The 21,141-nt window shown below is 38.0% G+C and overlaps 1 protein-coding gene across 1 annotated transcript in view; it reads right to left on the bottom strand.

The window, feature by feature from the left end:
* PHEX (phosphate regulating endopeptidase homolog X-linked) overlaps positions 1-21,141 on the bottom strand; it is a 1,091,028-nt gene that overhangs the window by 553,012 nt on the left and 516,875 nt on the right. Inside the window, exon 10 of the mRNA XM_044072288.1 lies at positions 20,120-20,213. Coding sequence (XP_043928223.1) covers positions 20,120-20,213 — 94 coding nt within the window. The remainder of the gene's footprint in view (positions 1-20,119; positions 20,214-21,141) is intronic.

Raw genomic sequence — 21,141 nt, 5'->3', positions numbered from 1 at the left:
TGAACTTTCCATAAATAAAATGTCCATCATTCTGGAGAGACTATAACTAACCATCAATTGATTGACATACCTATACCTCTGACATAGGTTATTCGCAGAAGTATTTTAAATGTAATAAATAAAAACCTAGTAGACCAGATTGTTACTAGCCCATCTAGACAACAAAATGGTCTTGATCTGGTACTTAGAAATGTAGTGTCAGCACATATAACTCCTCTAATAACACCCTCCCTGATTATATAAACGTACTACTTTTACTGTCAAACTCTCTAATGAATCCAGTATATTGGAATTCAAAGACTTCAAGCATAAAATCTCAAATTCTATGATGAAGTCTTGAAATTCACCTATAACAACATCACACTGGGCATCACCTCAGCAGATAGAGTCACAAAGGAGTTTTATACTCACATAAATCATAGGAGGTTACTAAGCTAATGGCCCCAGGCCCTTACAAGCCTAGCCAAGTTCAACCCATGCTCCCAAGTTCAGCACCTACTGCTCCTATCCAAGAGGGACACAGGTGGAACCTCCAGGGTGAATATCTGATTACCCATCCAGTTGTCCAAATTACACTTAAATAGGGCCAGTGAAGGGCTTTGTTTAACATGAATAGGAAGCTTGTTCCAAAGGTGGGGCAACCTCTGTGAGACAAATCTGTCTCTCCTGCAAGTTCTGTTGATGTCACATACAAGATTATGGTCCTCTCAGTGAGTGAGCTATGTACCATTTGACTTGCAAATGTGCTGCATTTCCATTAAAGCTGGGTCACAGATTGCTTTATATGCAAAGCACAGGTCGCCTCTAAGCAGTTTGTATTACACAAAGTAAAGTGACAATGATTTCAGTCTGTCCACATAAGACAGATCTGTAAGAAACTTTTGTAGTCTCTCCAGTTGCTGCAGGTGTTTGAAAGGAACATGCCAAAGGGAGCATTGTACTCTATTATTGGCCTGATGAGGGAAGAATACAGAGGGTTAAAACCTCTTTTTTTCTGGTGGCAATACCCTTCCTTAAGAAATAAGAAATATAAAATGCCCTTTTTACCACTGTGGAGACATGGTGATCGAAGTTAAGGTTGCTGTCAAGCCCAGATCTCTCACCACTGACTGCATGCTTAGGGTATTGCTATTGATATGGTAGGTTTCAGGAACATTACTCTTGCTGAAGGGGGATATAATGCATTTTTTTGCATTAAGTTTAAGACCATGACTTTGCCACCAGTCATTAGTCTCCATAAGACCTTCTTGCAGGATGTTGAAATCACTAGGGGTTTCAATAATTGCTCCCAGTTTTCAGTCATCAGCAAACTTTGTCAGCCACAGTCCTTTAGTTTTAGCCTCTATTTTGGAGAAATAGATTCCGAACAGTAGGGGTCCCAGAATAGATCCTTGTGGAACACCACTGGTTACAGGTCTGCTGGAGGAGGTGGAGAACCCTATTTTGACTTTATGAGTTCTATCAGTCAGATAGTTTGCAACCCACCTGACAAAATGTGGGTTGATACCCAGCTGGGTGAGTTTATCAATGATGCCTGAGTGGGGGATTATGTCAAAGGCCTTGACTAAGTGTAAGTTGGCCATATGCACAGATTTGCCCTTGTGTAGGGTTTTGGTGACTGTCTTGCAGATGTCCACCAAGTTTAACAGGCATGATCTCCCCTTGACAATGCCACACTGGGTGGGTTGAGCATTTGGAGATTTTCTATATCTTTGTTAATTAGGTCTATGATGATTTGTTCCATGGCCTTGCAGATAAGGCTGGTCAGGCTAATGGGTCTATAGTTCTCGAGGTCCGTGGATGCACCCCCTTTGTGCAAAGGCATGATGGTAGCTGTTTTCCATTCCTATGTGATGAAGGCAGTGCCTAAGCTGTGATTGAAAAATGTGCCCAATGGTGATGTTAATTCTTGTTTTAACCCATGTAGAACACACACTGGGATGTTGTCTAGTCCCACAGAGGCTGTGTTTTTGACCTTTGAGAGGGCATTTAAGACCTAATCTTCAGAAATACTAAGTGGGGGATAGGTGTTAGGGATGCTTTGGGGTATATGTGGCAGAGACAGGTGAGTGAAGTTTTCACTCAACCTGTCAGCCAGCAAGTTTGCTATATCTACAGGTCCTGTATATGTAGTAACATTAACTATGAGTTCAGCTCAAATCTGAGCCTTACCTTTGAGGTTACGGCTGTTACTAAAGAATGACTTGTGGTTATGGTTAGTTAAGGAAGCTAATTTGGATTCATAGTTTACATTGGAGGACTTAACTAGGAGTCTTATTTGCTTGTTTAAGTTGATGAGAGAGTGTTTCCATTTTTTTAACAGCTCCTTCCTACTCTTAGACAGCAATTTATTTCTCCTATTGTATAGCTGATTAATGGCAGTTGTCCACCAGGCAGGTTTGTTTTCCCTGAAGATCTTGCTTTGGTTCTATCACATATGACAGAGTCAATACAATTGAACAGGTGTTCGTATAAAGCATTGGTGTATAACTTAGCATAGGCATCTATTTCATCAGTGGGAGGAGGGGCTATGGAGCTATTTATACTGTCACATAAGAGGTCATAATTGGCCTTGGAGAAGTTTTTTAGTCTAGTTGTTGCTAAGAGGGGGTCTTGTGTTACAGTTACTTCTAGCAAGACTGATTTGTGGTCAGATCTCACCAGGAATGGCCACACACTGGGAGTGATGCAGTGGTCCCCCATGGTGGTGAGCACCAGATCCAGGATGTTTGAGTCCCTTGTGGGTGTGTCAACTAGCTTTTCCAGGGCATTTGGGGTTAACAAAGTCCAGGAATTTTGGGCAAATGAGTTAGAACACATATAATTTACCCAGTCAATGGATGGGTAATTAAAGTCACCCAAAACCAGGGTGTTTGTATCTTGATTGACTCAAGTAGATCCAAGTAGGCTGAGTGGATGCCCTGATTCATCGAGGGGGTCCTTTAGCTGACAATGGCCTGAAGAGGGTTCTTAACTACAGTCAATTGCACCTTAAGTAATTCAAGGGAATCTTACTGTTCAACCAGTCTAGAAGTGTATTTATCTTTAATGAATATTGATACACAACTTTGGTTCTCATATCTTCAGTTTGTGGTCTGAATGTCTGAAAGGAAATGTAACTTGGTACAGCTGCCTGGGGTACTCAATGCATCCTTAAACCAGGTCTCAGTGACTGCAGAAATGTCAGTATCTTCAAAGGTGAGGACTGCTTCCAGTGAGTACAGTTTCTGGTTTAGATTCCTGGCATTTAGCAGCATAACCTTAAGGTTATTTTTAGAGGATATTTTTACGTTGGGAATTTTGTTCTTGTGACATTACCTAAAAAACACACTATGGGTGGGTGGTGAGAGCCTTAGCCAGTAACTAAAATCCCACGGGTGACAGCTAAAGACCATCTTTGGCAAAACATCGAGGTCTGTTGACCATGTTATCCCAGGCTGACAGATACTGGAACCTCTTTCAATGACACCAGAAACTAAGCCAATTGTTGAAGTCAATCATTTTTTTGTTTGTACTGAGGTATCATCCTAGGCAAAGGTAAAATGCTGCTTAAAACTAGGGACATACCTGTCTGAGACAGTCTGAGAGCTAAGTCATGTCTCTCTTCATATGGTCCAGTGAGGTACATCTCAAGTCATTCAAACCAACATGGACTATGTCTGAGTCATAACAGTACCTGTTGTTGAGAGACTTGAGTGCCTGTGTGATTTGGTGGATCCTGGCACCTGTCAGACAGCTGACAATGACTTTTTCCTTATCCAACCTGGTGAGTGGGACATCTGTGTGTCTCAAAAACTGAGTTGTCTATGACTAAGATGTTTGTTTTTGTGTTATGTCATAGGGGCTTGACTGGTGAGGCAGTGGTGTGTGTGGCTTATTATGTGTACTATGCCCTGAAGAGGATACACTATGTGAATTGTGCTTGTGTTTGTGTTTCACAGGTCTCTGATGTTTAGGTAAGCTCTGATAAGGACCTCCACACACACACACACACACACACACATATATATATATATATATATATATATATATATATATATATATGTAGGTTTATGTGTTGTTGGTTTGGTAGGTGCAGGAGATGAGGTGTGCATGCTGACAACCTGCTTAGTATCAGATGAACTGACTGATGAGTGAGACAGCCTGGATTCTAGGTTCTTGATATAGATGCATCTCTCACATAATGAATTTGTGTGGACTAAAAGAAGTGGGCTGTCATTGTACATTGCCTCAGGATGCCCATATCGACCAGGCTGGCTGGAGAAACTGTGGGAAATTGTCTGTCCATAATGCTAGGTAAGTTGATGTGGTCAGAAAACAGGGGGAGGGCAGGAAGGACCAGGTAAAGTAGAGGACAGGAGAGTGGACAAAAAATATGAAGGGCTAGTGGGTACGACCTGTGTTGGTACCTCAGGGACTTTGCTGAATGTATCACCTGTCAGTGAGGGACAATCGCAAAAACTCACAGCTGGAGCACCCGCAGAGTACTAAGGTAAAATTTGTAGGCAGAAGTGCTTGCGTCTATAACCGCCAATGGTGCCCACCACTGCTTGGCAGTGAGCGATGCACAAACAAGTGCAAACCTGAGCAAATGTGGCACTTATGTAGCATATGAGAGCAAACTGATTTACGCACATTAATCAATAAAAAAATCTCAAAACTGTGACCTGTTCCAGCACCCTTCAATCAGGTGAATTTGAACCGCACACTCCTGCCACTAGGTTGCAGGGGAACCCTCTCCAACAAAAGATGGCCTGGTTTAGTGCTCAAGTTATACAAACAGAACTAGATTCAGCAGGTCTGAATCTAGTCTATACTACAGCAAACAAAGTGCAATAATTTCAGAAAAGAAAACAGTTCAAATAAGCAGTGATATGGTAAAAATGCAGTTTAAAAGTGCAATATGCAGTGAAAAATTCTACTTAAGTTTTGCAGAGATCAGCACATGCCTTGGATTGATCAGATAAATACAGCAAAGCAGTAGCTGGTCACCAAACTCTATGGAGCTTTGCTAAAACAATTGCAAACCCATGCAAACATGGTGTTTATGCAGTAAACGAGAGCAAACTGATTTAAACAAATTTACCAAGAAAATGTTTAAAACTGAGCCCTGTTGCAGTAACCTTTAATCAGATGAGTTCTAATTGCACACTCCTGCCACTAGGGTGCAGGGGAACCCTCCTGGTTTAATGCTCACATTATAGAAACAAAACTAGATTCAGCAGGTGTGAATGTAGTCCATGCTACAGCAAACAAAATCCAACAATTTCAAGAAAAAAAAAGTTCAAATAAGCAGGCACAACAAACCCTCAATGACCAACTCCCAGCTCAGAAAGGCAGAGGCTACCCTCTCTTCTCACGAGAGTGTAGACCACAAACCTTCTTAATATAAAATAACTGGCCTGAAGCCCAAAAGCTTAAACCAAGACACTTTTAGAATAACAGACATGCTAAGCCTTTAACCAGCAATTCCCAGCTTATAAAGATGTAAGCTACCTATCCTGTCACAAGAGTGTAGACTACAAACCTTCTTAATGTAAAACAATCGGCCTGAAGCCCAAGTGCTTAAACTAAAACTAAGAGGCTTAGAATAACAATTACAATTTAATCAGGCTACTAACAACCAGTAATAAATGCAGCAGAATAAATGCAATTGAACACTTTTAAGAACAAACAGCAAAAGCAAAATAAACTAATAAAACAGGAAGAAACACGAATAAAGTAAAAGCAGCTGAATAAAGTGCATTTTTAAGTTAAGTTTGAAGGGAGGAAACAAAAAATAATTCAAAGTTAAGAAACTAAGGGGGTGGGCCTTCCCAAATGATCTCTCTGTATCAGTAGAATAGGCTGATGAGATGGATGTGGGAAAAGTGTCCAAAATCAAATTTATAGTAGGGGTGGGCAACTCATAAGCTACCTCGTTTAACAATACAACAACTGTTGGGCAGGTGGGTGGGAAAAATAAAATGCAGACAGAGATCAGTAATATTCAAGCAGAGTACAGCAATCAAGCCAAACAACCACTCCAGCTAAATAGAGATATTTCTAGTTAAATGAGGAATGCTATTTCTCAGCCACCCCCCCCCCCCATTAGCTGATGTTATTCGCTGTTTGCAATGGAATTCTTTGCTATATTTCTAACTGGCCCCAGCCAAGACCTCTTAAAACTCCAGTAGGAGAGAAAGCTTGAAACAAAACAAATGTAATACAAGAATAAGATACAAAATAGATGTAAACAAGCCTTAAAGGATAAACTTCAATTCAAAATAAAATGCAGACAGAGATCAGCAATATTCAGGCAGAGTACAGCAAGCAAGCCAAACATATATATATAAAATATACCCTACCAACATAGGTTCATACTAAGCTAACTGCCCTTGTGAGCCATTTTTTAAGCCTAGCCACTTGCCACATGTGAGAATCAAACCCTGCACATAGCTTCAGTAAGGTAAACACCTTAACCATTAAGCCAATAAATGCACACAACTTGTGGTATCATCTAGATTCTAATATAATGGGGAATTTAAAAGCGAACCAACCTGGTGGTCCTCTAAAATAAATAAAATATTATACAGTAGAAGGAGAAAAAAAAATCAGCAGAGTATACAATACAGCTAAAGTCCCCCAATTCAAAGGAAATATTAGGAATTTATCTAAGAATTTTACAAAGTCTACAAGCTGTGCTAAGGTAGTCTATGTATTCAGTTTGACACCTGAAGCCAAAGGTAATTTCAAATTATTCATTAGTTATGTTAGAAAGCTAAGAAACAACACTTAAGCATGTACAGAATTCATAAAAAAATGTCAAAACCTATTCAGATCTGGTGGACATTGTTAATATGTTGACATATAAATTTAGTATAATTTTTTCTCCTGAAACAACTATCCAAAGCCCTATGAGCCCTATATTTTTCAACCCTCCCCCCAATCATCACTAAAGAACATATACTGAAAATGGAGTCCAGGACTGAGAACACTTCCTCCATGGGACCAGATAATATACCCAGCTGTTTGTTAAATAGTACTAAATGTGCCTTGGCAGAACCTGAGCCTGGCTATTTAATCTATTTTTTTTTCATTTTATTAAAATGTTTTTAAATGTGCCCTGGCAGAACTTCTTTATAAACTATTTAACCTGAGTTTGGCTATTTAATCTAATATTTTTTTTCATTTTATTAAAATGTTTTTAAATCCTGTGCACACTTTAAGAGGTTCTTTGGATGGAGAGCCCAGCCTTCAAACTACCTCATGTTATAATTAAGCATCTTCCTTTTTGTCTCACACTAATACAGAATGAGTGAGAAAAAGAGACTTACTGGGTTACGGTACAAGACTGAGACTCTCCAGCTGTGTTATTTCTCCCTTTTTATAAAATATAATACAAAATATCACAGGTCTGGCTGAGACCTGCTGGGACCCACCATCATGCCCCTTAGAACAGAGCTTTGTGCATACACAGTGCCATGTTGCTAACAGTGTGCACATCTGTTAAGTTTTTTTTTACTTCAACAAGCTTAGCGTTAAATGCTGGTCTTTTTAGACAGTATTGTTTTATGTCACAGTTCCACTGACTCCAATGGTATTATGTTGCTGTAATACCACAAAGCCTCCCACAATAAACAAAAGTTGATTAAAAAAGGCATTCACACGTTTTCTATGGATGTTTTAAACAGTTCTTTGAAGAGAACATGTGTAGGTACTGAAAAGAATGAAATATTGCCAGAGTGGCCTAATTACAATCTTTTCCTTCAGTGACCACAAACTTCCAGGCCTGCAGGCTAAATTAGCAAAACACAACTGTGAAACATACATTGTGAAATGCAGGTAAATGATGCCACAGTATCATATGTAGTTTGAACAAAGAAACCCCCTCAATCCCAGTAATGTCATACTGGTTATAGTCTGGGTATGTTTTCACACTGTCATTTATTTCTTCTCATTCCTAATTGAGCTCACCAGAGAAATAAATGCTGTGCTATCTGCCACATTACTACATTAGCCATTGTTCTTCAGCTTCTCTTAGCAACAAAAAAACATTTTTTTTTCTTTTAAGCCTAGAAATTGTTTACAAGTTTGCCAGTATGTTAACACTTCTGGCTTGTATCTTTGAAGTATTCTGTCTGTTCCAGCCCCAAGAGACAGCTTAAACTGTAGTGCCAAAAATGTAAACAGCAAGCATGACACCATTGATCTTTCCCATTTACAAATGTGAACTGATTTTTGTCTGTCATTGAAATCTGTTCAGATTATCTGTAAGTAGTTTGGCTACAGAAAAATCTGTATTTAAAAGTTTCTCGCAAGCATAAGCCTTCTCCCACATACCCATGAATAGGCAAGGGGAGAAGTGAGACTTTGTGCATGTTCACTTCATACCACCTATTGACATACTTTGTGTTGAATGCATGTTGTTGCAAAAAGCACCTAATATTTATAAGCACCATATAGAAACAAGCTCTACACTTGCTCTGAATTCTTTGAATTTCTCTCTCTCTCTCTCTCTTTGTATCCCAGCAAATTTCCACTGTCTGAAGGCATGTCATGACCTATAACTTCACATACTCAAATGATGCTAATTCAAGCATGCTTCACAGTAGAACGCAAAAGTATATCATTATAATTAGTGAGGTGTTTACTATTCCATAACTGAAGCAGCTTCTACATAGGGTTAATGATTGATTTGCAAATGCTAGCCCCTTGCAGACCTTCACAGCCAAATTTAAATATTGATTAAAACAATAAAACAGAATGTATAATGATTCAGTGTTCCAGTGCATGTGAACAGCCTCACTACCAACATATTCGCTATTCTTATCAGGCATGTATAGCTATGTATGTGCACAGATTAGGGAAAATAATGACTGCAGCAATATATGATGTGATGTGATGTGCTCCTCTTACTCATGTAAATGTAGGAGATTAAGGACAGCACAAAATACTATAAGTAGCTTTCATCTGCTTTAGCAGTTCTTTAAAGTGGTATCTGTAAATTACAGCTGTAGGAGCAAAGCTGTTAGACTTGCCTGAACTCACTGACACATATATAAGTATGGGTATATGGTTACAAAGTCTAAAACACTGTAATACCTGTCTAATTGACCTATTTTGCTGAGAAGAAGATTCAAAGGTTCCATGAAAGGCCTTTTAGTAGCTTACAGTTTACACTAATCAAAGTAATTCAGTGAAAAAGCTACAGTGGCACAATGCCCACAGACATTCTGTGAAGCCAGTAACTCACATCAGACTCTGGTAAGTAAATACAGAAACAATCCACTTAATAACATTAAAATAGTTTGGGAACAAATAGTTTCTGATTTTGTGAGATGGAAAAATCTGCACTTGTCAGTATTAGCAAAAGTTTCTATTATAAAAATGAATGTATTGCCACGGTTACTGTATATTTTTAGGTCAGCCCATTTATCTCTTTCAAGAACATTTTTTAAACAAATTCATAAAGATTTGGCTAAATTTATTTGGGAGCCAAAGAAAACTAGGGTATCTTATGACAAATCAATGACCCCAAAAAGTAAAGGAGGTCTGGAGTTGCCTAATTTTGAAACGTATTATCTGATTTTAAGAATGACCAATCATGAGATAACTAGTACTAAGTGGATACCAACTTGGCTAACCCTGAACTATCAATATATTTTAAAGTTGAACATTAATCCTAAAGCAATGTCCTTTCTAGGTAAAAGATATTCTGAAGGTATATGGGATTGTGGAACACATTAAAACTGAAATATTATCTTTACAGAGTCTATTTCAATCATTGGATTTACTTCAGCATATAATGGTCTTTCAGCCCTTTCACAGGAACCCAAATGTAAAGCTGAACAACCAATTAATTGATCTAAAGAAGTTTCCATTAATTGTGAATTTAACTATGATCGATATATATAAACATCTGGATCGATCGCCCAACCAAATAAGACAAGAATTCAATTTACCTAAAAATTACCTGATTATTCTTAGACAAATTAGAGAATTTACTATAAGTTACCTACAAAACTTTAAACTGGATGAAGAGACTATAAATAAATGCTCTGAGGTGTGGCAAGCTTTCCAACAGGATATTAAATGTATAACAGCTACGAATAAATTAATTAAAGAACTTAAATTTCAAGGTAAAGTTTTGTTATCAAATTATTGGGAAGAGAAAATATTATTGACAGATAAAAGTAATATGTTAAAGGCAATTGAATTGACTATTAAATCAACTTCTCTTCAAAAACTGTTATATACACAGCTGATGATTTGGAATAATGCATATTATACACGCCTTGCCATGCATAAATTTAATTCTAAAAACTCTGCAACATGTCCATACTGCAAAACTCAACCGGCTGATCTTCTTCATATGTTCTGGAGCTGTAAGTGTGTATACAAACTGTGGAATTCCCTTAAAATTCATCTTCAGAAAGTGGGCTACCAAAGTACAACATTGTCTTGGAAATTTATGATTTTGCATATTCCCCCGAAGGAACTTACCAGATCACAGAGTATAGTTCATATTAATATTTTCTTACTAATGAAGCTTTATATAGCTTCAAATTGGCTAGACCCAACTAAAACATCATGGCAAAACTTCAGAGTGTTGGCGACAAAACATATACTAGCTCATAAACTACTTTTAAATTCACATAGTAAGGGTATCAATAATCCGAAAATTTGGGAACAGATATTTAATATTATATTAGCATAAAACTTTTGAATTGAAGATAGTAATAATCATTGCTATATTTGGAGAGAAATGTCTAATCAAACTGTTCAATATTGGAAACTTACTAATTATTCCTGTGTTTTTCTTATATTTCTAATGTTTTATATGGAAGCATTCTTGTAAATATTGTATATTGTTTGGTGTGATTGTTACAGTGTTAGTTAGTAGTTTGTATTTTATAATTTTGTATGAAAAGTATATAACAATAAAGATTTATTATGGAAAAAAAAAAGAAACAATCCACTTCATTTCTTATATCTAGCATGAGTCATATCATGAGGAGATAAAAACATTATGGCAACAAGGTAAACGTATTAAAAAACTCATGTCAGTAAGGTGTTTCTTATTATGGATATGTTTGAGATGCAACAGATCAAAAATAATAAGAAAAAGTAATAGTGTATTAGATGTATTATTTATTGCATGGAACTATGGTGATATAATTAAAATGCATGTCTATTTTATTTTGGTTTCTATTTTATTCTCTCCTCTAATGAACTATGGTGTTTTTTTTTCATCTATTCTTTGTACTCTTTGACTTATGTCTCAGAGGAACAGATCCTGTCATGTTGTCTGAGCTGTGGAGCTTTAAGTACAGAGATCTGTGATTCTGGAAAAGTTTTAGAGCTGCTGGACTTCAACAGAACCAGGAAAATGGGGCTATGAATATTTATGTCCTGGGTGTTGTTATTTTAGTAAACTGTGTTTAAGATCAAAATCAGCTTAGGCGGCACACTTTGGTCAACAAAACAGATAGAAACAATGTTATGTGAGATTGCTACATTATCAAGTTTGGGGAATGTCTCCTTTCCCCAGTGTTGTGCAATATCGCAGAGCATGCATATTGCACTGTCAATGTTATGTTTTGATTATTTTGTGTCTACATTATGCACATATACATTTTGGAGTTTTGTTTGCTCTAAGTAAACCCATATACAGTGTGTGTGTGTTGTTGTTGTTGTTGTCTTTCGGCTTTTCCCAGTTAGGGGTCGCAACAGTGGAACTCCGGTCTGCTAATGATTGGCAGTAGATTTTCACGAACGCCGAGGTGCCAGCTTGACGTTCAACCTTCAATGAAGGCACGCCCATTTCCGCATGTCTTTTGAATGCCCACCCAACCATGGGGAGGACATGCAGACTCCACACAGAAGGCACTCCCCGCACTCTAGCCGAGAATCGAATGGGAGAACCTCTTGCTGTGAGGCAACAATGCTACCGCTGCACCACCGTGGTTTCTTGTGTGTGTGTGTGTGTGTGTGTGTGTGTGTGTGTGTGTGTGTGTGTGTGTGTGTGTGTGTATATATATATATATATATATATATATATATGTGTGTGTGTGTGTGTGTGTGTGTGTGTGTATACACACACACACGGACATAGATAAACACAGAGACGTATACAAACACAATACCATGATTTCTACATCTGTGTGCACTGATTACCATTATTGTATACACATACACACACAAACATATAGATAGATAGATAGATAGATAGATAGATAGATAGATAGATAGACAGAAAGAAAGATAGACAGATATAGATATATATCCACTATATAGGTTGATAGGTATATAGATATATAACCACTATATAGGTTGATAGGTTCATAGGTGTGTACTAGGCTAATGGCCCAGGAGCCTTTACAAGCCTAGCCCATAGAATTGCCCTGGTATTGTGCCACCCGACATTAGTTCCTAGTGCCTCTATCGAGCAGAGCCCCTGGAGTGATCCCTGGGATGAACCTTCCATTTCCCATCCACCTTTCAAAATTTCTCTTGAAGAAGGCCAGTGAGGTGCTCTGCTTGACATGTATGAAAAGTCTATTCCAGAGCATGGGCAGTCTCTGGGTTATGAACCTGTCCCTCCAGCATGTTTTGTTGATTGTGGTAATAAGGTTGAGGTCTCTGGACCGTGTGGTGCAACGGGATTGGGATTTCTTTAGATGTACCATTTCTAACAGAGCTGGGTCAAACATGGCTTTGTAAGTTAAGCAGAAATCACCTCTTAGTAGATGATATGAGACAGATAATAGCTGGAGTTTTTTGAGTCTGTCTGTGTAGGACATGTGTTTAAGGCCTAGTTTCCTCTTTGTGATGTATGTTTGTGGCCTGTCCAGCTGTTGCAGGTGTCTAGTGAGGTAGATGTCAAATGGGGCATTATACTCGATGATTGGTCTTATGATGGAAGAGTAGAGAGAGATGATGACCTCTTTCTTCCTGGATGCAAAACCCTTGGTAATGTGATGTGTCACATAGAAGGACTTTCTGACCACAGCGGCAATGTGGTGGTCGAAGGAGAGGTTGCTGTCAACCTGTGTCCCCAAATCTCTTATAACACCTTCATTGTTCAGTGGGCTCCCATCGATGTGGCAATTAGTGGGAAATGAGTTTTTCCCAAAGGGGATGATGGTACACTTTTTGGCATTAAGCTTAAGGCCATGGTTTCAACACCAGTCATTGATCTCAGTGAGGCCTTTCTGTAGGATGTCTGCATCACTTGAAGAGTTAATAATGGCTCCCAGCTTGCAGTCATCTGCAAAATTTGTCAGCCAAAGTCCCTCCATGTTGGCCTGGACTTCTGAGAAGTAGATGCCAAACAGGGGAGGACTCTGGACCGATCCCTGTGGAACTCCACTCATGACTGGTTGGCAGTCTGACTTGGAGTCTGCTTCTTTCACACTGTGGGTTCTATCTGTCAACAAGTTTGCAACCCACCTGGTGATATAGGGGTTGATGCCTAGATTGATGAGTTTATCAATAATTCCTGAGTGAGGAATGGTATCAAAGGCCTTGGTCAGATTGAGGTAGGCTGTATGAACTACCTTACCCTCATCCACATCTCTGGTGACTGACTCAAAGAAGCTGACCAGGTTGAGCAGGCATGATCTCCCTTTCACAAAACCAAATTGTATGGGATCCAGAGTTTGGAGATTACCTATATCCTTGTTAATTGATTGATGATGTGCTCCATAGCTTTACATATCAGACTCATCAGGCTAATAGGGTGATAATTTCCAGAGTCTGTAGTCGCTCCCCCTTTATGGAGAGGTGTGACATTAGCAGTGCACCATTCGGATAGGACAAAGCCTGAGGTGAGGCTGTGAGTGAACAGGGAACACAGATGTGATGCCAGTTCACTTTTAGTTCATGTAGAACACAGCCAGGGATATTATAGGGCCCCATGGAAGTTGTATTCTTGGCCTTGGACAATGCAGCTTCAACCTGTGCTAAAGTAATGCTGGGTGCCTGGCATTCTTCCAGTATTGTGATTCGTCCTTTGGGGGGGGGGGGTAAAGTTGGCACTGAATTGTTCAGCCAGTAGGTTGGCAATATCTGTTGGCTCAGTATAGGAGGTACCATTGTGCAGTAACTCAGAGCAAATCTGAGTATTGCCGTGGAGATTCTTGATATAACTATAGAAGGCTTTGTGGTTGTTTTTAGTGTCTGCCGCAATTCTGCCTTCATAGGTGGCTTTAGAGGGTTTGATGAGGGATCTCAACATTTTGTTGAGGCTAATAAGGGAGTTTTTCCAGTCTTGGGACTTCACCTTTTTTTCTGCAACAGTTTCTTCCTTCTATTGTAGAGTTTGTTAATGGCAGGGGACCACCAGATTGGCTTCATTTTTTTAGGAGGAGAGCATCTTGGTTCTGTTGGGTATGGCTGGTTCCATGCATTTGTGTACGTGTTCATACAGTGCATTGGTGTATGATTTGGCAATCCTGCATCTATTTTCCATTGGCATGGGTGCCATGAAGTTTGCCACCTCTGTTTTTAGGACCCCAAAGTCAGCTTTGGAGAAGTTTTTCATGGTGGTTTCCTTTGTGGGGGGTGTGGGTGAGGTGTGGATTTCCATGGTAATTAGTTTGTGGTCAGATCTAACCAGGGAGGAATTGACTACTGGTGTAGAGCAATGGTTGCCCATGTTAGTAATAACCAGGTCAAGGATGTTGCTTCCTCTAGAGGGGTTAAGAATGAGCTGGTCCAAGGCATTGGAATTGATACATTCCAGGAATCATTGGGCCAGTGTATTGGTGCATGAAGAGTTATCCCAGTTGACGGAGGGGTAGTTGAAGTTGCCTAGTATGAGGGTGTTGGGTTTGACCTTAATAGATTCCAGGGTGCTTAGGAATGTGGAGTGAGAGTCTTGGGAAGTGGTTGGGGACCTATAGCAGGCTACGACCTGAATTGCCATCTTACCCAATGTTAGTTGTACCTGAAGTTTCTCAGATGCGTTATGCTGGACTACTAGTCTGGAGGTGTGCATATCCTTTATGAATATGGAGACACCACCACCTTTGGAGCTTCAGTTCATGTTCTGGATCCAAAAGGTGTGAAATGAATTCTAGCCTGGTAGCGCAATGGTGCTTTCTGCTGCTTTAAACCAGGTCTCCGTTACAGCACAAATGTCGATGTTCTCCATTTTAAGAAGTGCTTCAAGTGAGTGCATCTTGAGATTTAGACTTCTAGCATTGAGCAGCATGACCTTCAGATTGCAAATATTTGTAGCTGTTACAGTGGTAATTTGGTCTTTGGAACACCACCTAAAAAAGGCACTATAGGGGTGGCAAGAGCCTTAGCCAGTACTCGGAAACCCGGAGGTGACAGATGCAGGCCATCTCTGGAAAAAGCATCGAGGTCTGTCAGTCATGTCATCCCAAGCAGACAGATACTGGATTCCCTTAGAATGACACCAGAAATTTAGCCAATTGTTGAAGTCAATCATTTTCTGCTTGTACTGCAGTACCATTCTGGATGATGGTAGGATGCTGGTCAGGGCTAGGTTTATACATGTCTGGGCCTCATAATCAGAGAGCTTCACCATGTCACTTTTCATGTAGTCCAGGGAGGTGCATCTCATCTCATTCACACTCACATAGACAATGACATAGCCATACTTGTACTTGTTGTGGAGTGACCTGAGTGCATGTGTTATGTGGAAAATTCTGGAACCTGATAGACAGCTGACTGTTACCTTCTCCTTATTCAGCCTAGTAAGTGGGACATCACTCACTATTGGGTCACCTATGGTTAATGTATTGGGCTAGTTGTTTTGCCTTTGTGGCTTAGGTTGAGGGGCACACTGTGTTGGTGAGTTATGTGTTTTGTGGTTTGTGCTGTGTTGTGGTGGTCAAGTGCGTTTCTGCCTTGGAGGTCTCTGCTGTTTGGGTAGATTTTTATTGAGAGCCTCCACAAAGGTTGGTGTGTGGTTTGTGTTTTTATGTGAGATCTGTGATGGTGGGTGTTCTGGAGGGCTATGTGCTCCATGTGGTCTAGTGTAAGTGTTGACCTTCTCCTCTTCACCATCTTTTCCAGTCTTGGCTGGAGAGTGCGTGGCTTCCAATTTGGAGATATAAGTGCATCTCTCACAAGTTTGAGTGTTGGGAGGTAAGAGGAGAGAGTTGTTTGTGTGCATGAGGCAGTTGTTACATGTTCACTAGGTTAATAGGAGAAAGCACAGGGAACTGTCCTTTAGACATGCTAGGAGGGGTGGTTATCATTACTAAGTACTGGAGCTGTTTCCTTATAGGACGTCTAGTGCTGATAGCACTTTTGTGTGCTACAATAATTGCTACAAAAAGCCTGATGAAGTGCTAGGTAAATAAGCTAATTAAAGTGCGAGAGAGAAGAGATCTAGCAAGATCTAAGGGAAAAATTGAAAGGCAGACTTTCTGGCAACCAGTAATAGTTTACCTTAGCTTAGCGGTGCTGCGAAGCTGCAAACCCATGCAAACATGGGCTTTTAAACCAGAAAGTTGAATTCTTTAAAATTCATGGTATATAATTAGGGCAGATGATATTTTAGGTGGCAAGTTGAACTAAAATATAAAACTTTCTTACGATAATTCTCTTACCCTGTGGACAGGCTAGTGCTTTCTGAAGCAAGTAGGGGTTTCAAAAATACACTAAGGGGCATAGTATATTTAAGTATTTGAACACTACTTTAGTTCATATTACTGATGGACAGAGATGTGTTCCAGAATCTATTACTAACTAAAGAGGTAGAGTACTGCCTTAAGTGACCATGTAGTTTATATTTTATAGGGCAGATGATACATCCAGTAAGAGAACATATATTATAACACTACATATAATCAATATATACACACGTACACATTATATATAATGTGTATGTAGATATATATGCATATATATATAAATATATATATATATATATATATATATATATATATATATATATATATATAATTTATTTATTTATTGCATTGGTTTACCGGGATAAGTCCACTGGGCCTAAAAGAGCCCATTTTCAGTGGAGGCCCGGGGAGAAAAGCTCCAACGAGATACAGAAAAAATATAAACATTAATTAGTACAGAAGCAGAAACAGTGTTACAGATAGTAAATATAGTAACATATGCAAAATATATACATAAAAGCAGCAATCTAGTTTGTTTGATTACAGCAATATATACAGAAAATATACATTAAAGCAGAATTCAATGAATTCAATCAGATTGGTATAAACAGAGATCAGTATTATTGTACCAGAAGATAAAATAAATATGGAGAAAATATCATCACTCACTAGTAGCAAAAGACATAGGAGTTTAGTAATCATATAAGGAGGGTGAAGAGGTTAGGTTATAGAGCAGGAACATAGCCAGGAAGAGTTGAGATGTTTTTTCAGCATTTGTTTGAAGGTGGTGGTGCTGCCTATGTTTCTTATAGAAGGCGGAAGTGAGTTCCATAGCAGGTGAGGTGGGCTTATGTACTTTTAGAAGTAGATGATTTTCAGATCTTAGATGCCTGCTGGAATGGTATTTGGCAAGTAGAGTTGAGAGAGCAGGACAGTCTGTGGTTCTGTAGATTATTTTGTGCACAGTAGTTAGTTGGGTGAATGAGAGATGGTGGGGGAGTTCCAGCCACCCTAATTGTTTCAGTGGCTTACAATGGTGGGATGAGAATGTGGCCTTGGTGGCAAATTTTGCTATTCTGTTGTAACACATAGCAAGTTTGGATTTTGTAGAATTTCAGATATTAGTGAGGAGAGGGGCACCATAAAGGAGACAGGGTAATAAAAAGGTAGTTGCAAGGATTTGTCTAGTAGAGAGGCTAAGAAAGTGTTGGTGTATATATATGTGTGTGTGTGTGTGTGTGTGTGTGTGTGTGTGTGTGTGTGTGTGTGTGTGTGTGTGTGTGTGTGTGTGTGTGTGTGTGTAGGAATGACAACTTGTATATTAATGTTCTATATGTTTTATTACAAAAGGAGGCTTTGTATATTTTTAGGTTTGATACTTTTTATAATGTTTATAATGTTCTCAATAATGAAATAATTATGAAATGCTTATTATAAACAAGTGTACCATCTCTTTAATGTGATTAAGGAACCTTTTGATCGGTTAATGATTTTATCAGAATTATGTAGTTATTAATGTTAGAACTATCGAAGGCAAAAAGCCAATGCACTAGATCATTGATTTAATTTATAATAAAGTTGTTTTTAACCTCAATTTTGGGCCCAAAGTTTCTTTTAATTGTTTAACTGTATGTGAAAACTGATTGATAATCTAAAGATAAGGAGGGGTGCACTACATAATTATACTAAATTCAAAACTGCTGTGCCTCAACTTCTTCAGTTCTTTTGCAATTTGCAGTTCTTTTTCAGTTTTGTAAATGTTTTATGCTTGACTTTCCAGTTCTTTCCTTAATATGTTTTCATTGTTTTATTTTGTTGTACACTGTAAAGATGTTTTGTACTCATTTTTAGAGAGCAGATGTTGTATGTGATCTTATGGGGTATTCTGCATAATTATTTGTTTTATTTGTCTTGTGTTGTATCTGTTGGTATTCCATGATGTGATCTTTGTTGAGATTAATTGATGGTTGCACATTGAAATTGTTATAATTTTTCTATGTTTTTATTATTGTTTTTGATTATTAGTTTTATTTTATTTTTTTATTTTTTTTCCATTTGTTGACCAGGAAAGTCTGACTGAATACATGTTCATTTTCAACAGAGGCCCAGGGAGAATAGCTCCAAAGGCAGTTACAAGAATAATCATAACAAAAATATACAATTAAAGTTTACAAGCTCAGTAGAGACATTTGAGTTATACAGTGAAAAGATATAGCACACTTAATAAAAACACTTTACATAGTATAATACACAGCTATTCCAAAAATGTATGGGATATTCTAGTGTTATAATTTCTATACAAAAGTGAGGCATTTTTATGTGAAAGCATTATGTATTTTAATTTTAAGTCTGTCCTTTATTTATATCTTTTCACTAATTAATACAGAAACGTACGTGTGTATTATAGGTTTACAATGTACAATGATTGCATATCTTAATATAGCACTAAAATATTAACTAGTGCACAACATATTGTATAAGTAGAATGGATTAAACAATATTATACACTACTATGTGGCTGTAAGTTCATATTCAGAAGTTTTTCCCCAAAGTGCCTGATTATATAATGACAACTTGTCTGTTTAAAAACAAGAAGTATAAATCAGCAAACTTGAGACAGCACAAAAACTAAATAAGCAGAATAAGCAGCATCACAGTATAAATGTACCATTTTTATTTATGATATTTTAACAAAAAATATCCCTTTGTGTATTTCTTTTTTAGTTTAGTAATCTAACATTTTTTACCACTGGAGTGAATGGGATGCACTTTTATGTTGTATTACTTTGTTTCAGTGTTTTATGGTTTTGCTTAGTTGTTTGTGATGGTGTCTGCATGCCTTAGGCTTTTTTTGAATGTTTAATTGTGCTTTTTTATTTCACTATGTATACTGTATTTTGCTTTTATAGTCTATAATGCCTGTTTTCCTTTCATGTCTATATGATTTTTTTTTTCTTTATAAAGTCTGCATGTATATAAAGTTGGTTTGGGTTGTTTATTTTTGTTAAAGTGATGCAATCACCATACAGACATTTTATAGATAAATGTGTTTATTTCACCATCACCTTTGGAGATACACAAGTATATGTACAAGTGTGTATGTCTGTGTGTGTGTTATGTATAACAGAGATAGAGAGATCTTGGAGAGGTGACACATTTTCAGAGAAATGCAACTGTGACAATAATCAGCTTGCAAGCTATGCTTCGACAGGTACACTATACTCTGACTTGCTAGCACATCTCTGTAACAGAAATGTAACATGGTTTTTGCAGACAAGCTTGGTAGGCAGCATATTTGCCTCTGAATTACTACTGTTGTACAAGTTGTTTGCTCATCCACATAGAAAATACCCACCTGCTTATAACTTATGTGACCCTACTGGTCTGTTGTCTCTGATTTTCTGGCAAAAAAGACAAAAATGTAACATTTAAGTGATATTTTCCAGGAGCAAAATTGTATTTTTGTGTCATTTGATTTTTTGAATTATGCCTTTCATTGGATCCAGTGAATGATGTCTACTTACCCTTGCAAAATCCAAGTGTCTATAAAGAAATCTTCTACTGAGATGGAAAATTCTTGAGTGAACCATTCTCCATGTGATATAGTTAGCAACAGTCCTAAAATAAAGAAGTATCAGACTTAATGACATTCCCAAATACTGCAGTATAGCACAAATGCAACCCCTTTAACAATATATGTTCTGCTTCACAAAACAAATAAAAAGCAAAATGAAACAAATACACAAAAAACACTCTTTAATGGAGTAAATCTGGATTCTGTTTTACTCTACAGAAATAAGATTGAAAGTTTGTATTTCTTTACCAGTGTCACACCTGGCATTTATTTCCATTTTTTTGCTCTGAGTCTTCATTCAATAATGTATATGTATTTATATGTGTGGGGGGAGGGGGAGTGTATATGTGTCTGTGCATATGGAATTTCATTGAATAGATTGTGATCTACTAATAGAAAGTAGTTGACCAAGGAGTGAGAAAAAAAGAACTTATTACATCTGCAGAACTCGCATTAAAGCCCATTTTTTAGGTTCACTAAGTTGGTTTTTGCTGACTTGTAGTCAAGAGTATGTAAGTCAGTAGAGAAGTTAATCATCTTAAACTTCTCAAGGTTGATAACTACTCTATTAACCCAAACTCTATGTGCAATTTATCCAGAAAAACAAAATTGCTCAGTAAGTTCAATCATATAAAAGAAGTCTACTCACATAGGAAGAAAAAAAAAAATAGCAAAAATTGAAGATATTGTAAAGGAATTCAGAGATTACAGGTTCATAGCTTCATAGGTATGTAAAAGGCTATTGGCCCTAGGGCCTATATAAACCTAGCCAAATGGTACCTTGGCTTTTGACACCCAAGAAAATTATTTTCCTGTGCCCTTGTCAAGCAGAGCCACAGAAGTAATCCCGGGGTTAATTTCCTATCTCCCATCCAATCATCAAGATTTTTCTTGAAGAATGTTAATGAAGAGCTTTGTTTGCTATAGATAGGTAGTTTGTTCCGGAGTATGGGAAGTCTCTGGGACAGGAAT

This window comes from Protopterus annectens, chromosome 5.part0 (genome assembly GCF_019279795.1).
Source record: "Protopterus annectens isolate FY-2018-M chromosome 5.part0, PAN1.0, whole genome shotgun sequence".
In the NCBI taxonomy this organism is placed as follows: domain Eukaryota; kingdom Metazoa; phylum Chordata; order Ceratodontiformes; family Protopteridae; genus Protopterus; species Protopterus annectens.
This window is presented reverse-complemented; position numbering and strand designations above follow the sequence as displayed.